Below are 15,686 nucleotides of genomic sequence, written 5' to 3'. Positions count from 1 at the left end.
TTCTCACTCTATCAATTCGGTGTTTTTCTTTTTCTATTCTTTATCATTTTCTCATTTCTTTCACTTGATGTTCTTATAATTTCAGAACAAAACATTCTTGAGCAGAGGAAGTGTTCAGAAGCAGGCAGTTATGCCTTTAGCTGACATTAGCACGTCACTTCCGGCCATTTCAGCCATCGATCCAATCGAATTTCTGCTCACAATCGCTGTTTTCATCGTCATGGTTTCTGTATTTGCAATGTGCACCTGCTGCGGGAATGATAAAACTAACAGGTGCGAGTTTTGTTTTTCTGCATCCGGAAATAGTATTTGTGAATGAAAAACTGTCTGGCAGATGTAAAAAAAACATGTCTAATGACCGATCATCAAATTAATCAAGACTTACGAAAAACAAGAAAAATAAGTGTTACCAAATAAAGAAAACACGGGCTGTCCAATAGAGCGCGGTTGCTAAATTTGAATTAATAATTCTTTTTTCCAATCAAAAAGGTGTAAAATATTTCGAGGTTTATCAAAATACCATCATTATCACTCTTTTTTTTTATCAAATTCTTTTTACAGAGATAAGCAAGACGAGACGGATTATGGAGTAGTCACGGTTACCGGAAATCCTCCGGCAAGTTCCAAACCGGCCGCTCTTAACAACATCAATTTTCGTCCGAATCCCGTCAAAGCTCCTCATGAAAGACATTCTCAACCTGTCACTAATATGGTAAGTTTACTAATCTTATCATTGTAAAATTAGCCCGATTCCTTTTGATTTTAATAATATGAAATCATGAATCCATATAATTGTCCTTTTCAGTTACAGAACATGCTGACCTTCAACCGTCAATCGGCGCCAGGTCGAGCGCTTCCCAAATTGCCGGCAGATTTGTATACGGCAATTGACAAAAAAGCTAAACGAGGTGGGGTCACAGCAGGGGAAATTGACGATATCCGATTTGTTGATGAAACTGTGAATCCAATGTATGAATGTATCGACGCGGAAACTGATTCGTTTGTCGATCCGCTCTATTCAAAAGTGAGTATTCGTTTTGATCAGTGTGACATGTAAAAAAATGCTTTTCATAGGTTGGAGAAGTCAGCGGAGCAACAACTAGCCGTGATCGCAAGTACGACTATCCAATCTTCTCCGGTAGACCACAAAACCGTACTCGTCCCGATGAAACGGTATATCAAAGTGCATCTCAAATCTACGCTCCTAATTCTGAAGATCCGTATAGGTACTTGTTTTGAAACAATATTTCCCGGAAACTTCAAATTTATTACAGTTCAATCACATCGGAACGAGGCAGGAATGTAATTGAAAACGATGGTGACAACAGCAGCGCGTACGATCCAGGATATGCAAAAGTGAACCTAAATGTTCAACCAAAAACTGGAGTGGATAAAAAGAAATCAAAGATCGAGAAGACGGAAAGAGAACTTGATCTTCTGTATTCCAAGGTAGCATAATTTAAAATGATATGGTTATTAAACGAACTAACTTTCAGATTCGACGAAATGTGTCCCACTACGGAGATGATTCGCAACCCGGTCCATCAAATAGACCGGAGCCTATTCTCCCAGCTTTTCCTATAGTTGACCCGATTCCACCTGCTATTCCGTTTGATGGACAATCAGCTGTTTCTAGCAGAGAACCGTCTTATCGGTACATTACAATGAGGTAAGTTTCTAATACAATGTTTCCAAAGAACATTGTTTCATCTTTTGCACTCAACTTTTTTTTAATGTTAAATAGCTATAAAAACAGGTTTTTCAATGTTTTGCAATCGCTTCATTAGTCACGCATAGTAAAATCAACGCTACATTGTTTTCAGAGAAAATGCTGATGTTGTTCGAGAACGATTACGGCAACAAGGCCAGTTGGACCAGCCGAGAAGGGAACATTACTATTCGACAATTGGAAATGAGTATGAAACGGTAAACGCTAACCGTACGAACGATATACTGATTCTATGAAATTTTACAGATTGCAAATGGGAATGTGTCAAACAACGTGCAAACTCCGATATCCATCGATACACAACGAGCTCCACTTGCCAACATTTCCACCAGCTCTATTCTCGATGCTCCACCACCACCAACGTCTCCAATTCCAGGACGTAGTCGACCTGTTTCTTATATCGACACTTATACAAGTTCTAACAATGGTGGTCCAGCAATCCCACCACCACCAGATCTCAGGTGTTCTCCAGTCCCACCTCGTCCTCCAGGAGAAGACCTTCAACCACACGTTTTTTCCATTTCTCATGCATCGTCTTCATCAGCGGGAGCGCCACAACGAGTGTCCTATTCAATTGATTGTTAGTTTGAAATGGAGAAAACGAAAAAAAAAACTTTTACGCCAATTTTAGGCAATGATGCGTATACAATGCCAACAACCAATCGACCGACGTCTTCGTATAGAAGTTTAGAGACGTTGTTGGGAAAAAGAACGGTTGAGGAAAAAGAGACAATTGTTGAACAAAGGTCGACGTTTGCGTAAGTATTGCATTCTTTGAGAATTTTCGAAATAACAGAGTATTACAGTACCGGTGTTCCGATTCCGGGTGCAAATACGTCAAATATCAATGAGTCGATGAGTCGGAGCATGGATTCGTGGGGAACAACATCCAGTCGAGCAATTCACGAAGTGCCTATTCGAAGATTAGATCGAAATTATGATGGAGGCGGTCCCGGTGTGGACGTCATTATATCAGGAAGACGTTATCGAAGTGGACAAGGCGTTTCGGAAGAGCCGATCAGTTCAACGTCAGTTCAGGAGCTGAAAACGGAACCTGAAACCAAAGAAATTAATACTGATGTAAGATATACATATATTTATTTTTAGTATAGAATCACTTCATTGACCTATACAATTATGTTGAAATTTTTTGTTTCAGAAACGAAAAGACCGTACGAAGAGTTCCAGTGAAGACGAAGCAGAAACTGGCAGGTCAAGTCGGATGTCAAGAAATAAAAAAGGTTGGAAAGAGGAGAGTGAAGAAGAACGGATAAAACGTCTTGGTACTATATACACTGCCAACGACTACGTCTGTCAAATAGATATGACAGATCAGAAGCCATGGCCTCTGGGTGGAAATTCGAGTAGTACTGGTAGCTGATGAAATAAGAAGATTAATTGTGATTTATTTTTTGTCATTTACATTTTTAATTCGGGTCTGTCTGATGAGCTTTTATTCGCTTTACTGTTGTGTTTTACATCAGGTTTATAGAGATTTCTATCTTTATCTGCTACTAGTCATATAATTTTTAATTTTTCTGGTTTTACTTCTTACCAAATTTTCTTTCTTTTCAACTTCAAATTGTAAGCTACTAACAAAAATCTCATTAATCTTGTGAAGTGTCTTCTCCCCCTGTTAACGGTGATATTAGTGATCACTTTTTCTCAAAGAATAACTTGTAGCCATTGTGTTATGTATTGTAACTACTCCACATCTCACTTTACTTGTGCATAAAACAATTTTTTTAATGAAAACTACTAGCAACATTACAGTTTTGCTTATCAAGAGTATAATGATTTTGAAAAGCTTCTAGTAATTTGAGGAAAAAAAATCTGGTTCAACTTTCTGAATTTCAGCAACAATGATGAGTATTGACAAATTTCTATTTTAAAGAATTCCTGTACCAACTGTGTAACTTAACTCTACTAAATTTTAGCATTTTAATCTCTTTTCACAATCTTTTTTCTTGAGTTCATAAGAACAAATTGTAATACGTTAAATGAGTATGGAATAGAACTTCTGTGTCTTTTTGCGAATGCAAAGACTGGTGTTGTATAAAATAACTTATTTTTCCGGATATTATTTGCCACGTTTTATTCAATCAATCAAGTCAATGTTTCCCAACATTTGCTTCTCCAAATATCCACAACAGTCTTTTTGAATTCTCTAAGTTTTGCATTACTTCACACGGCCATGCGAAAAAGAGAGAAAAAAGAGGGGTGACAAACGTGCTCTATGGACACACGTTCGGTTTGAATATCACAAGCGTGCATTTCCACCTAACGATTTTAGGCCTAAATTTACATACTTCATTTTTTTTACCTGCCTGTCGTGTTTGAAAATTTCTTTTCTGGATAAAATCAAGTTAAATTTTTCAGCTATTCAGGGTGAGTGTATCTACAAAAATACGGAAAAAATAACGATACCAAGCAGTATGGCATGTCAAAACGATTTAATCGTTGAAAACATTGCAACTCTCCAACCAATAAATACTGGTAACTTGTTCGAAAATGTATTTTTTGTGTGCACACCTGCGCAAAACTTGTGCACACCTGCGCAAAAAGATTTTGGAACACATCAAATCATCAATTGAACAAGAGGAAGAAGCACGTGCAGATTAGATAATTGGAGCAGACGAAATCGGAGATGAAAACACTGATGAGGATAAACCTTGGGACATTTTCTCATTAAGAGTAAGCTTGAGAAATTATACTACTGAAGACTTTTCAATTTCAGCTTGTCAGCAAGTCCGTCGATAGATCCATGTGTGAACCAATCGGACAGAGAAACAATAAGATTCACATTTCCATCAATACGAAGTTGAACATACAGGCACACAAAAAAGAGTTTGTTCACGCTATACGTATTAACGATAGACCAATACGTATCAATTGCTTGAGAACCCATATTAGGTAAGATTTCCACGACATATTATGTTCACGTAGGTTAGATAAAAGTAAAATATGAAATGTTTCAACAAAAAATTCAAAAAAGTGCTAATCTGATACTTCAAAACTATAACAGTAGGAAAGAAATTGATTAAGTGATGAACAGCTGTCAGTTTTTTTCAGATTCCTGTCCAAATGCGCAACTGGCATTTCAACGGAGCTGATAATCGACGACAGTACATAGAATCGTTCACAAAGAAGTTTGTCACCGATTGCAACTGTGAAACTATGCTTTTCGAGGTTTTACAGCTAAGCTGGTTGCCTGCAATCAGAGTTGTGATTGCACTGCTGCAACAATGGAATGTGTCTTCAGTTGTTTTCAAAGAAGTTGGAACGAGTTATCTGAATCGACGTATCATGCCTTGCCAATACGACCCAAAAAACTTTTTTGATGACATGAGGGACTTTCTTTATGAGAAGCCAACTTATCCATGCAAATCTTTCGCCATGGATTTCAATGTACCGTATGGAATGGACCAAGATATTCTCACGAAATCGGACACATTTGTTGATAGTATTATGAGACTTCTCTATTGGACCCCATCAGACAAAGTGAAGATTGCTTTCTCATACTTTTACAGTTCTTCACATGAACCAAAATCTGATTTCCAAATCAAAACGAAGGATTATATGCCCACCATTGTCGAGCTAGTATTTCACTTAACAGAAAAAAATATGGAGCTAGTTATTGAACTAGCCATGAATGAATTTCAACAAGCTGATTTTGACAACCTTCGTCATTTATTCCATTTTGAGAGCGCAATGGAATTTTGGACACTCGAAGAAACAAAAACAATTGAAACAACAGTGCGTCTTGACAATGGCTTTTTCATTGACAAGAAAGAATTCTATTGGTACAATGAATCGTTGAACAGCTCAGTTTGTCTTATATTCTCAGCTGTGGATCCAGAAGCACTCTGAACTCGAAAGCTCATCAAGAGGAAGTGATCTTTTTTGCTGTTCTCAACTGTTTTCGGTGTGAATTTCAAATATCTTCTCATTGAATATTGGCTCCTGATTCATTACTTATTCCTTAAGCGAAAACTCTTTGTTTATTTTTTAAGAGATATTGTAACATACCTTCACATTATAATAATAAATCATTTAATTCTATGCTGAAAAAAGATTGATATAAAACTCAAATGATTCCGTCAAAATTGATCTACTTCATTGTTTTCTTCAGTTCTAATGTTTGAAAATGCTTGACAAACTTTCTCAATTTTAAAGATAAACTGAATAGCGTGAATAAAATTCATTCCTGCTGCAAACGCTAATTATTAGTCTGTAGAGGTTTGTTTTACATATAACCACTGTAAAACCGTTATCAGTATTATGTAGAATGAAAATTGAGTGGTTTATGAAAACTTACTGCACTTTTTTAAAATTTTGAACATGTTTTAAACTGACAATTGACAAAAAAATTTATCAAAACTTTTTCTTGTTCAGAGTCTGCGACTAATCATTTGGAAAGGGTAAAGTATTTGAAATTATTTTTGGTATTTTGATTCACGAAAATGCATTCCGGCACGTCTAGCCGATATGGGAAGAAACTTATCATAAGACGGAAAGAAACTAATCGGAAAGCCAAAAAACTTATTTAAAATTAACGAAGCCCTTGTTAGGTTTCTTGTAAATACCTTAACAAGAAAATAACGTGTTTCATATATTGAAATACACAAAGAATTCAAAGAATGTCCATTTATGTTAGAATACCAGTAGAGCAACCACCGTTGACTTTTCATTCCCTACCAGTAACAAACGGGATATCCTATCACAACTGTTGTGTTCCTCACTTTTCTAGTGTGAGTGCAAGTCAAAGCATGGCTCTTAGTTCACCATTTCATTAGAATTCATTTCCATAAGTAGATGAGCACAAGAATAATCGGGACACGTAAGAAGGGTTTCACGTTGAGGTTTATATACCTTACGATATAACATCTCCCCCAACATGTCAAAAGTTCACGTATTCTTTGTTTTCTTCTAAGATCCATCGAAATCTACGACCAGACATATACCATACATCATGGTTGTGTACAGGCAACCAATACATGCAGTTTATCGGTAACTAAACAAAGTTCCGAAAAATCATTACATGCTTGGTTTGTGGAGTAATACCATATCCATAGCCGTTCAAACAACAAGACTGGTTTTCTGCTGTTGCTGCAGCTGTTGATGTTCCTGGGTTACAGGTGGCTTCTGGACTAATTTTTTACAGAGATAGTAAGTATTTCTCTTCTCCTCCCTCTTTTCCTGATCTGGTTCACTTCTCATTCTTCACAACGACTTCCCATTTGCACCTTTGAAATCACTCTGGCTACTCGGTTGTTTTACCTTTGTACTCGAATTTTCATTTGTGTTCGGGATGTTTTCTTCTGACTCGGTTCACCGCGTCTTCATCGGGAATCATCGAATTGCCAGCAAAAGAACAAATTCTTGATTTGATCTTCCTTAGCCGTGGAGCTCCAATTCGATTCCAGTCATCTCTGTAAATTAAACTAAAATGCGATTCAGCGTCGACTTGCAATTTCACTACCGTTTTGATCACATGAACGCTTTTGTAGATTCTAGTATTTATAATTGTAATAGGTTTGGTTCACTCTACTCAACAGTTTTTTTGCTCGGTCCTCTAGAGATGCTTCATTAAAGATACACGATTTTCCGTGTTTGTTTCGCTATTTTGATCAAACCTGTCTTGGAATGCACATTTTTCATCTGCCTTATACACGAACATTTGCATTCTCGCAATCAACGAATCCATAAACCTTGTTTTCCTGTTTTCTAGAAGACTTTGTTCTCCGTTAGTTTCACATCGATGTCGTCTGTAATGTTCAAGGAAAACTTCAAAAGAAAGGTCATGTTTTTGTCTGTTGTTCCAATTTATGAAATGTTCTGATTTTCGAATGAATGTGTTATGCTTCTTTCGAACTGAAACTAACTTGAAATCAAAATTCAAGCAATTCCTTTAGTTTGTTATGACAACTAGCATTGTCTGACATTTTCTTCTGGGTTTAATATTTGGACTATCAGAACAAGTAGACTTTGTGATTTTGCTCATTAGGCAACCAAATTAAATACAAAATGTGTCTGAAGTCAAGTCGAAATATGAAATCAAAAGATGTCTGATCATTTGATAATTTCCACATTTCTGATACTACGTTTTGATTCATTATTTTCAAATCATTTGAAGCAAGACTAATCTTTTTGATATGCTCCGCCTATATTCGAAGAAATGGCATCAAAGACCTTATCATTGAACTTCGATTTGGTCTCCGAGTTTTATTGTCTTGAATCGTATATTTTCGACTTCCGATCCTACCAGAATACAATTTATTGGTTATTGAATAATTTGTATGTTCGGAGAAAGATCATACAAGAGCTGTTGACCAATCAGAACGTATTTGACTGAGAAAACGTATAAAAAGCTTCGGATTCTGTCATTTTCTAAACGCCATGAATAAACTTATTGAATATGGTTCTGTTGAGAGCATGCCACTATATAACTGCAGGTAAGCCGTTCAATCAAGTATTTGTTCTTATTAAAGATTTACAGTGCGCATAGCTCAGAAGAGTGGTCTAAACTCTTTGGTGTACGTCATCCATATCTTGGCTATTTTGATATCATTTTTGGAGTTGTAGTCAATGTGAGTTATGGCTCAGAGAAACTTTCTCATCCAACGGTAATTCAGATATTGTACGCACCCATTTTGTCAGTTATGTTTCAACCGGAATATTACAAAATGTCATGCTTCAAGATCATGATCTGTCTGGGAATTGTCGATATGTTAGCCTTATGGATAAACTCAATCATCACAGGAGTGTTGGCGCTCCAAGGTGCCGTTTACTGCACATATCCCACGTTTAACTACATGATTGGCTCTATTGTTCTGGGATTGTGGTGCTGTTCGTGTATTATTGTGTTGGGTCTTGTTGCCAACAGACTTCTGGAGATGAGTAAGCCAGCATATGCATATACATTGTTCAATGGGTAAATATCTGATGAATTGGTGTCTGATCACTACTGAATTTCTTTTCAGATACCGAACGTATATTGTTATGATAATTCCTGTGATGTATGGAATTTATTTCATTCTTTTCACTAATCCTGTTGGCTTCAACTCAAAATACTACACATGGTTGTTCGATCCTATGATTACAGAAAACCGATCAACTGAGGTACCAAAATGTAATAAGTGAAAATCTGTATCTCTCATGGTGTTTCAGTATCACAACATACCTCATAGCATTAACAACGTTTTCATCGTGGCTGTTACGTGCTTTATGTATGGTTGGCTTTACTTCATAGTTCAAGAGAAAATGAGTATGATCAGTTGGAAAAATAGAAGACAAGATTTGGTAGGTGACTTATTTTACCTTCCATATGAACAATTTTTGTTTTTTAGAGTTTTCAAATACTGATTCAGTCTGCCATGATTTGTTCTATCAACATGGTCGCTTCCATCATCTTTGTTCTGATGAACTTCGTCGAACTTCCACTCATCATTATTCTTATCGCTCAAAAAATGTGGCAGTTCATACATGCTTTTCCTGTTTTCATATATCTCGTGATCAACAAAACGATTCGGAATGGACTACTGAGAAAATTTAGGTTGAAAACACAGGTTTCTTCAATGATATCATATACTCACTGATTGGTTCATCACAAACAATGATCTAGCAATGAGATTTTTATTAATAAAATTATGCAAATACTATTGCTTTCCGATCATTTCATAAACTTGTTTTTTTTAGTTTTACAGGACATTGAAGTCGGAAATTTCAACAAAAATGTAACAGTAAATATTTGTGAAAAGTTTTAAACTGGAGTGAAACGTATTTTTCTGATTTCAAATTTTGTAGATATTGATAGAGTTTCTGACATTAGCATTGAATTGCTTTTGAAGCGTTGCTCTGAAAACACAGTAGAATTTATAGTTCCAACAATTCTAAGCTTTTTTTAAAATTGTTTCCCGTCCGTTTTCTAAATATTTTTGTCAAAGAAAGCGAAGCCTTACCATTTATTAGAAAAATACTTAAAGAGGTAGATGAACAATACTTAGAGATTCCTGATTGTCATTGAAGCTCGTTGATAGGGTGGCGAGGCGTCTTTATGTACTGGAGCTCCTCGATCAACATTCTTAGAAGACGTTGATTATTGATGGGGGTTGGGACAGTGACTAGCCAATTGGCTCTTGGGAATGTGACAGGTAGGGAAGGTTATGTGTTTGGAAAACTGGCGTGTCTAGAAATAGACCTCCCAAACTGGAATGTGTGCCCCCCGGAACGAATTTTAAATGACCACGATGGCTAGGGGTAACAAGATTCTGGGATAACCGCAAAAGGATTAATAATCCCTTACTAACTTTTTTTTCTAAAAATCTCAATTCTTCAAAAACAAGGCCATGTCTCACGTACCCTTACATTTAGTGGCTCATGTTTTCTCTGCAAAATTCATCGAATGAGCAAAAAATCGGTACTTTAAGTGTGAACAGTCAAAATACATTCTATTTGAGCTCTGCATTACGGGCATGTGGAGACGAAGAGAAAATAGGACATTGGCAAACGTGCTCTATGGACACGGTTTGAATGGGAAACGTCATTTTTTCCGCTCAATGAATTTACGCCTAAATTTACCTGTTTTGTTTTTCGTTTGATTGTCGTGATTGAAAATTTCATTTATTTTTCTGGGAAAAAATTTGAAGTGAACTTTTCAGACATTTCGAGAAATGTATCGCTACAAAGATTCGGATGAAATGACAACGCCAAGCAGTAAAGCATTTTCCAACAAATATGATTGTTCAAAATATTGCACGAATTTTTCCTAGTTCAATTGCATCACAAAACGACTTTAATTATGATTACGAGTATTCTCGGCTGTTTGTTGTAAGTCTCATCTTATTAATTTTGTATTTTATACTTTTTCAGAATATCAACTCATTATGTCGGTTTTTTAATCTGCCAGAAACACGCCGAAACCATAAAAAGATTCATATGCGGAACGTATCTGAATATTTGATAATTAATGGGAGATTTTTGCGAAACAGAAACATTCATGAACATATTTCGTTAGTTTCAAAAACAGGTCTTCAAAAATCAAAGCAAACATTTTCAGATATTTGATAAACATAATTCAAGTCAAGGTCACAGAGTTCGTGTTTGATGGTCATTCCTTATCAAAAAAAAAGATCAGTTTGGTTACATAGAGAGATCCATAGGCTTCTGGAACAAAGCAGTAGGTTTAGTTTATAGAGTTTACTTCTGCATCTGGTTATTTCAGAGGAGTCTGTTCGAAAGATATATGGATTGGAAAGGTTGTGTTGTGGCTGCATGGATCGCAGCCATTATTCAGTATCATCACAGCATCACAGTTTAATTCCAATGCCAATGATGGACTCACTGAATTTACCGAAAAAGATGTTTGATTCTTTGCGTATAACTTCAATGTATGAAATAAAGTTCAGAAAACATAAAAACGTCATGTTTTTTGCAGACTTCTTCGGACCGTTGGACGATACTGTCTTTGTTCTTTTCAAAACAGAACCGAAATACTCAAGTCGTTTACTGGATTAATCGGAACAGAAACCGCCTGTGATCATTTGATTTTTGTGATTGGAGACGATGCAATTGAAATGTATTCACAAGAAATCATCAATTGTTTCATAGTTGTTTTACATGCTGAAACTGTCACAATCTAATTTTACCAATATCTACAAAACGAGGGACCGCAAGAAATGATCAGTTGTTGTTGGAAATGGTATTAGAAACTCTAGAAGTTTATTGGATGAATAATTTCATAAACACCACTTATTATCTTTTAAGTGATACAAATTTTAAAATTGCACACATTCAAAGTCAGTACCCGTCTAAGAAGTTGACACTCCGATTCCAAGAAGATGATTGTCCGCATAGAATGAAAGAGATCCTATCAAGATTGCTCAACACGATCGACTACAGTCGAGAAAAACATTACTCACTATCGTCTTACCATTTGAAACAATCTCCCAAAAGTAACGGCTGCCTCGTCCTTTTGATAGCAAAGGACGTCTACTCATCGATGCTATCCGAGAAACGTGGGGTCTTATCAACATAAGGAAATATACAAAAATAAAACACACTTCTTACCTGTACGGTTACGAAGAATTCATACATGATATAGTCCAATTTCAAATCGGAAATACTGTCCAGAATGTCACAGTAAATTTTGAACTTTCTTTCGAACACGAAAAATTAAAGCAATTCGTGAACAAAAAGCAGAATCTTTCTAAAAATGGGTTTGTAAATTATTTTTTAAATTTCGTCAAGTAGCTGTTTTTTGTGTTATCATTATGTTTTATTGTTCAAATTTGTTTCAATAATGAATCAATTCATTTAAGACTTATTTTTATATAAAGCATTGTTGTCGCTGTGTTCTTTGAGTGAGGGCATCCGTTGATTAATTGAACAATTCCTATAAATGAAACCATCAGGAAAAACAATAAGATTCATGGTCCACGTGATGTTTATTCGAAGAAAATGTCAAACGAAACGTCATTTTTTTGTGTGTTGTTCCAATTTATGAAATGTTCTGATTTTCGAATGAATCAGATGTTTCTCACGGACTGGAACATATTTGAAATCAAAATTCAAGCGTTCCCTTCAGTTTGTTATGACAACTAGCATTGTCTTACATTTACTCCCGGGTGTAATATGTAGACTATCAGAACAAGTAGACTTTGTGATTTTGCTCATTAGGCAACCAAATTGAATACAAAATGTGTCTGAAACCGTGTCGAAGTATGAAATCAGAAGATGTCTGATCATTAGGTCATTCCCAATTTTTCTGATACTTTTCTTTCATTATTTTCAAATCTTTTGAAGCAATATTAATCTTTATTATATGCTCCGCCTAGATTCGAAGAAATGGCATCAAAACCCTTATCATCATTGAACTTCGGTTTGGTCTCGGAATATTATATTTTACGCTTCCGTCTTGAATCGTATATTTTTGACTTCCGATCTTACCAGAATACAATTTATTGGTTATTGAATAATTTGTATGTTCGGATAAAGATCATACTAGAGCTGTTGACCAATCAGAACGTATTTGACTGGGAAAAAGTATAAAAAGCTCCGGATTCGTTAATTTTCTAAACGCCATGAATAAACTTATTGAATATGGTTCTGTTGAGAGCATGCCACTATATAACTGCAGGTAAGCCGTTCAATCAAGTATTTGTTTTTATTAAAGATTTACAGTGCGCATAGCTCAGAAGAGTGGTCTAAACTCTTTGGTGTACGTCATCCATATCTTGGCTATTTCGATATCATTTTTGGAGTTGTAGTCAATGTGAGTTATGGCTCAGAGAAACTTTCTCATCCAACGGTAATTCAGATATTGTACGCATCCATTTTGTCAGTAATGTTTCAACCGGAATATTATAAAATGTCATGCTTCAAGATCATGATCTGTCTGGGAATTGTCGATATGTTGGCCTTATGGATAAATTCAATCATCACAGGAGTGTTGGCACTCCAAGGTGCGGTTTGGTGTACATATCCCACTTTTAACTATGTGATTGGGTCTATTATTCTGGGATTGTGGTGCTGTTCGTGTATTATTGTGTTGGGTCTTGTTGCCAACAGACTTGTGGAGATGAGTAAGCCAGCATATGCATATACATTGTTCAATGGGTAAAATCAGATGAATTGGTGTCTTTTACTGAATTTCTTTTCAGAAATCGAACGTTTATTGTTATGATATGTTTTTTTAATGTATGGATTTTATTTCACTCTTTTCACTAATCCTGTTGGCTTCAACTCAAAATACTACACATGGTTGTTTGATCCTATGATTACAGAAAACCGATTATCAGAGGTACCAAAATATCATAAATGAAGTTACTTATCCCTCATGTTTTCAGTATCACAACATACCTCATAGCATTAACAATATCCTCATCGTGGCTGTTATGTGCTTTATGTATGGTTGGCTTTATTTCATAGTTCAAGAGAAAATGAGTATGTTCAGTTGGAAGAGTAGAAGACAAGATTTGGTAAGGTGACTTACTTTACCTTCCATATGAACAGTTTTTGTTTTTTAGAGTTTTCAAATACTGATTCAGTCTGCTATGATTTGTTCTGTGAACATGGTCGCTGCTATCACCTTTGTTCTGATGAATTTCGTCAAACTTCCTATCATCATCATAATTATTGCTCATAAAACGTGGCAACTCATACATGCATTTCCTGTTTTTATATATCTAGTGGTCAACAAAACGATTCGAAATGGACTATTGAGAAAATTGAGACTGAAGAATCGAGTTTCTTCAATGGCATCATATAATCCCTGATTGGTTCATCACAAACATTGATGCTATAAGAACTTAATTGATAAAGTTATGCAAATACTAACGGTTTCTAATTCTTTTATTAACTTGGAAGTTATAATTATTATTCTTTATTTTTTTGGTCGAAAAAGTCGTTACGACAAGAATGTAACAGTAAATATCTCTGAAAAGTTTTGAACAAAATTTGGAATGAAAAGTGTTTTTTTTAAATTTCACACTTTCTCGATATTTATGAAGTTTTAGACATTGGCATTGAATTGCTTTTTAAGCATAGCTCTTTCAGAGTATAGTTAAGACTTCCAATAATCTCGAGAGTCTTCAAAAAATCGTTTTCCCGTTCGGTTTCTAAATGGTTTTGTCAGAGAATAAAAAAAAAGGCTGGGTTCTTCCTTAAAAATATTGATTAAAAAGAGATCGAAGAGATAGATGAACAATACTCAGAGTGTCGTGATTGTCATTGAAGCTCCTTGATGAGGTGACGAAGCGTCCTTTTGTACTTGAGTTCCTGGATTAACATTCTTAGAGATCGCAGATTATTATCAAGGGTTGGGACAGTGACAAGTCAATTGGATCTGGGAAATGTGACAGATATGAAGATTATGTGTTGGAAACGTAGCGTGTTTGGAAATCGATTTTTCAGGCCCAGATCGGCTTGGGATTCACATTGGAACGGACTTTGAATGGCTATGGCGGCTAGGAGTGAAATTATCCGGGAATAACCGTAAAAGAATTGCTAATTCCTCACAAGACAACTATACAAGTTCCTTTTCTAAATTTTATGAGATCAAGTGAAGCAGCATAGAAAAAAACTTTGCACTTCAAATGTTATTTGCTACTCCCATGATTTTTTTTCAGGCACAATTTCCTTCAGAGTTCAATTATAATTTTTTCAAAATTGTGCGTTTTTAGCCAACATCAAAATCTTTTGCATTTTGATGCAGTTTTAGCGCAATTTTCACATATTTTTATTATAATGAGACTCAACTATACGTTTTATATCAACTTCTTTTTTGTTGAATTATAACTTGATGACGCTTTGAACTCGAATGAACATTTTCAAATTGACTCTATTATCCATGTAAAAAAAACAAAGTAGAAACCAAGTGTTCAACTTTACAACACCATTTTAGTAGACAGTATTTTACATCAAAAACCAAATAATTTGAATAAATTTCCATCCCATTGTTTTAGAAGCTTCTATAATACCTCCATGCAGACTGACCTGTTTTCCATAATACAGAACATTGGCCACCAGGCAAGTAGTGTTCATCTTTGGTTCTCTATGCTAAAAACGTTCCTCTTTTTTGTTTACTTCTTGATTCATATCGCACTCTGATTGTGTGTGTTGATCATTAATTAGTTTCTGCTACCGAACAGGAAGAGGGTCTTGTGTTATTTTATGGGATCGGGTATAAAAATTTGCAAGAACATTGTCGCCCCTGCAAAAAGGGCACAACGCAGTCACGCGGAGAGGTAGACGCCTCCTGCGCGTCTGATGCTGCTGTTGTCAAACTGTTTTTGTAGCGCAGACGCATTTCATCGCGTCGGATTGTTGTACAAGGGGTACCATTTTCCTCTCCGTTTTTTTTCTTTTTCAAACGCGTACACACACGTTTACCTCTCTTTTATTCTGCCTTTCATGTTCTCCACTCCCTGATCCTTTTGTATTTTGCAAAAATAGATGG

At 35.7% G+C, this 15,686-nt stretch overlaps 5 protein-coding genes across 5 annotated transcripts; all 5 read left to right on the top strand.

Moving 5' to 3' along the window:
* Positions 1–130: 130 nt before the first annotated feature.
* Positions 131–3,110, top strand: GCK72_023436 (uncharacterized protein; the record flags this gene model as incomplete). Its single annotated transcript, XM_003102585.2, has 11 exons — positions 131–273; positions 562–712; positions 806–1,024; positions 1,075–1,226; positions 1,275–1,449; positions 1,497–1,669; positions 1,824–1,926; positions 1,976–2,309; positions 2,361–2,487; positions 2,536–2,809; positions 2,889–3,110. 11 exons carry the CDS (start codon positions 131–133, stop codon positions 3,108–3,110), a joined length of 2,073 nt encoding a protein of 690 aa, XP_003102633.2.
* A 1,703-nt stretch (positions 3,111–4,813) lies between these two features.
* Positions 4,814–5,599, top strand: GCK72_023435 (uncharacterized protein; the record flags this gene model as incomplete). The annotated part of the gene is made up of 1 exon (XM_053735398.1): positions 4,814–5,599. The coding sequence occupies one exon, from the start codon at positions 4,814–4,816 to the stop codon at positions 5,597–5,599; it is 786 nt and encodes a 261-aa protein (XP_053578964.1).
* Positions 5,600–8,128: 2,529 nt separating this feature from the next.
* GCK72_023434 (uncharacterized protein) lies at positions 8,129–11,048 on the top strand (the record flags this gene model as incomplete). Its single annotated transcript, XM_053735397.1, has 7 exons — positions 8,129–8,184; positions 8,229–8,319; positions 8,365–8,663; positions 8,713–8,851; positions 8,900–9,031; positions 9,079–9,297; positions 10,953–11,048. 7 exons carry the CDS (start codon positions 8,129–8,131, stop codon positions 11,046–11,048), a joined length of 1,032 nt encoding a protein of 343 aa, XP_053578963.1.
* A 1,762-nt stretch (positions 11,049–12,810) lies between these two features.
* Positions 12,811–13,349, top strand: GCK72_023433 (uncharacterized protein; the record flags this gene model as incomplete). The annotated part of the gene is made up of 3 exons (XM_053735396.1): positions 12,811–12,866; positions 12,911–13,001; positions 13,047–13,349. The coding sequence occupies 3 exons, from the start codon at positions 12,811–12,813 to the stop codon at positions 13,347–13,349; spliced, it is 450 nt and encodes a 149-aa protein (XP_053578962.1).
* Positions 13,350–13,424: 75 nt separating this feature from the next.
* On the top strand, positions 13,425–14,004 carry GCK72_023432 (uncharacterized protein; the record flags this gene model as incomplete). Its single annotated transcript, XM_003102523.2, has 3 exons — positions 13,425–13,529; positions 13,576–13,707; positions 13,756–14,004. 3 exons carry the CDS (start codon positions 13,425–13,427, stop codon positions 14,002–14,004), a joined length of 486 nt encoding a protein of 161 aa, XP_003102571.2.
* Positions 14,005–15,686: the final 1,682 nt, after the last annotated feature.

This window comes from Caenorhabditis remanei, chromosome X (assembly GCF_010183535.1).
Source record: "Caenorhabditis remanei strain PX506 chromosome X, whole genome shotgun sequence".
In the NCBI taxonomy this organism is placed as follows: Eukaryota; Metazoa; Nematoda; class Chromadorea; order Rhabditida; family Rhabditidae; genus Caenorhabditis; species Caenorhabditis remanei.
Note: the sequence above shows the minus strand (reverse complement) of the source record. Positions and strands in the feature narration are given on the sequence as shown.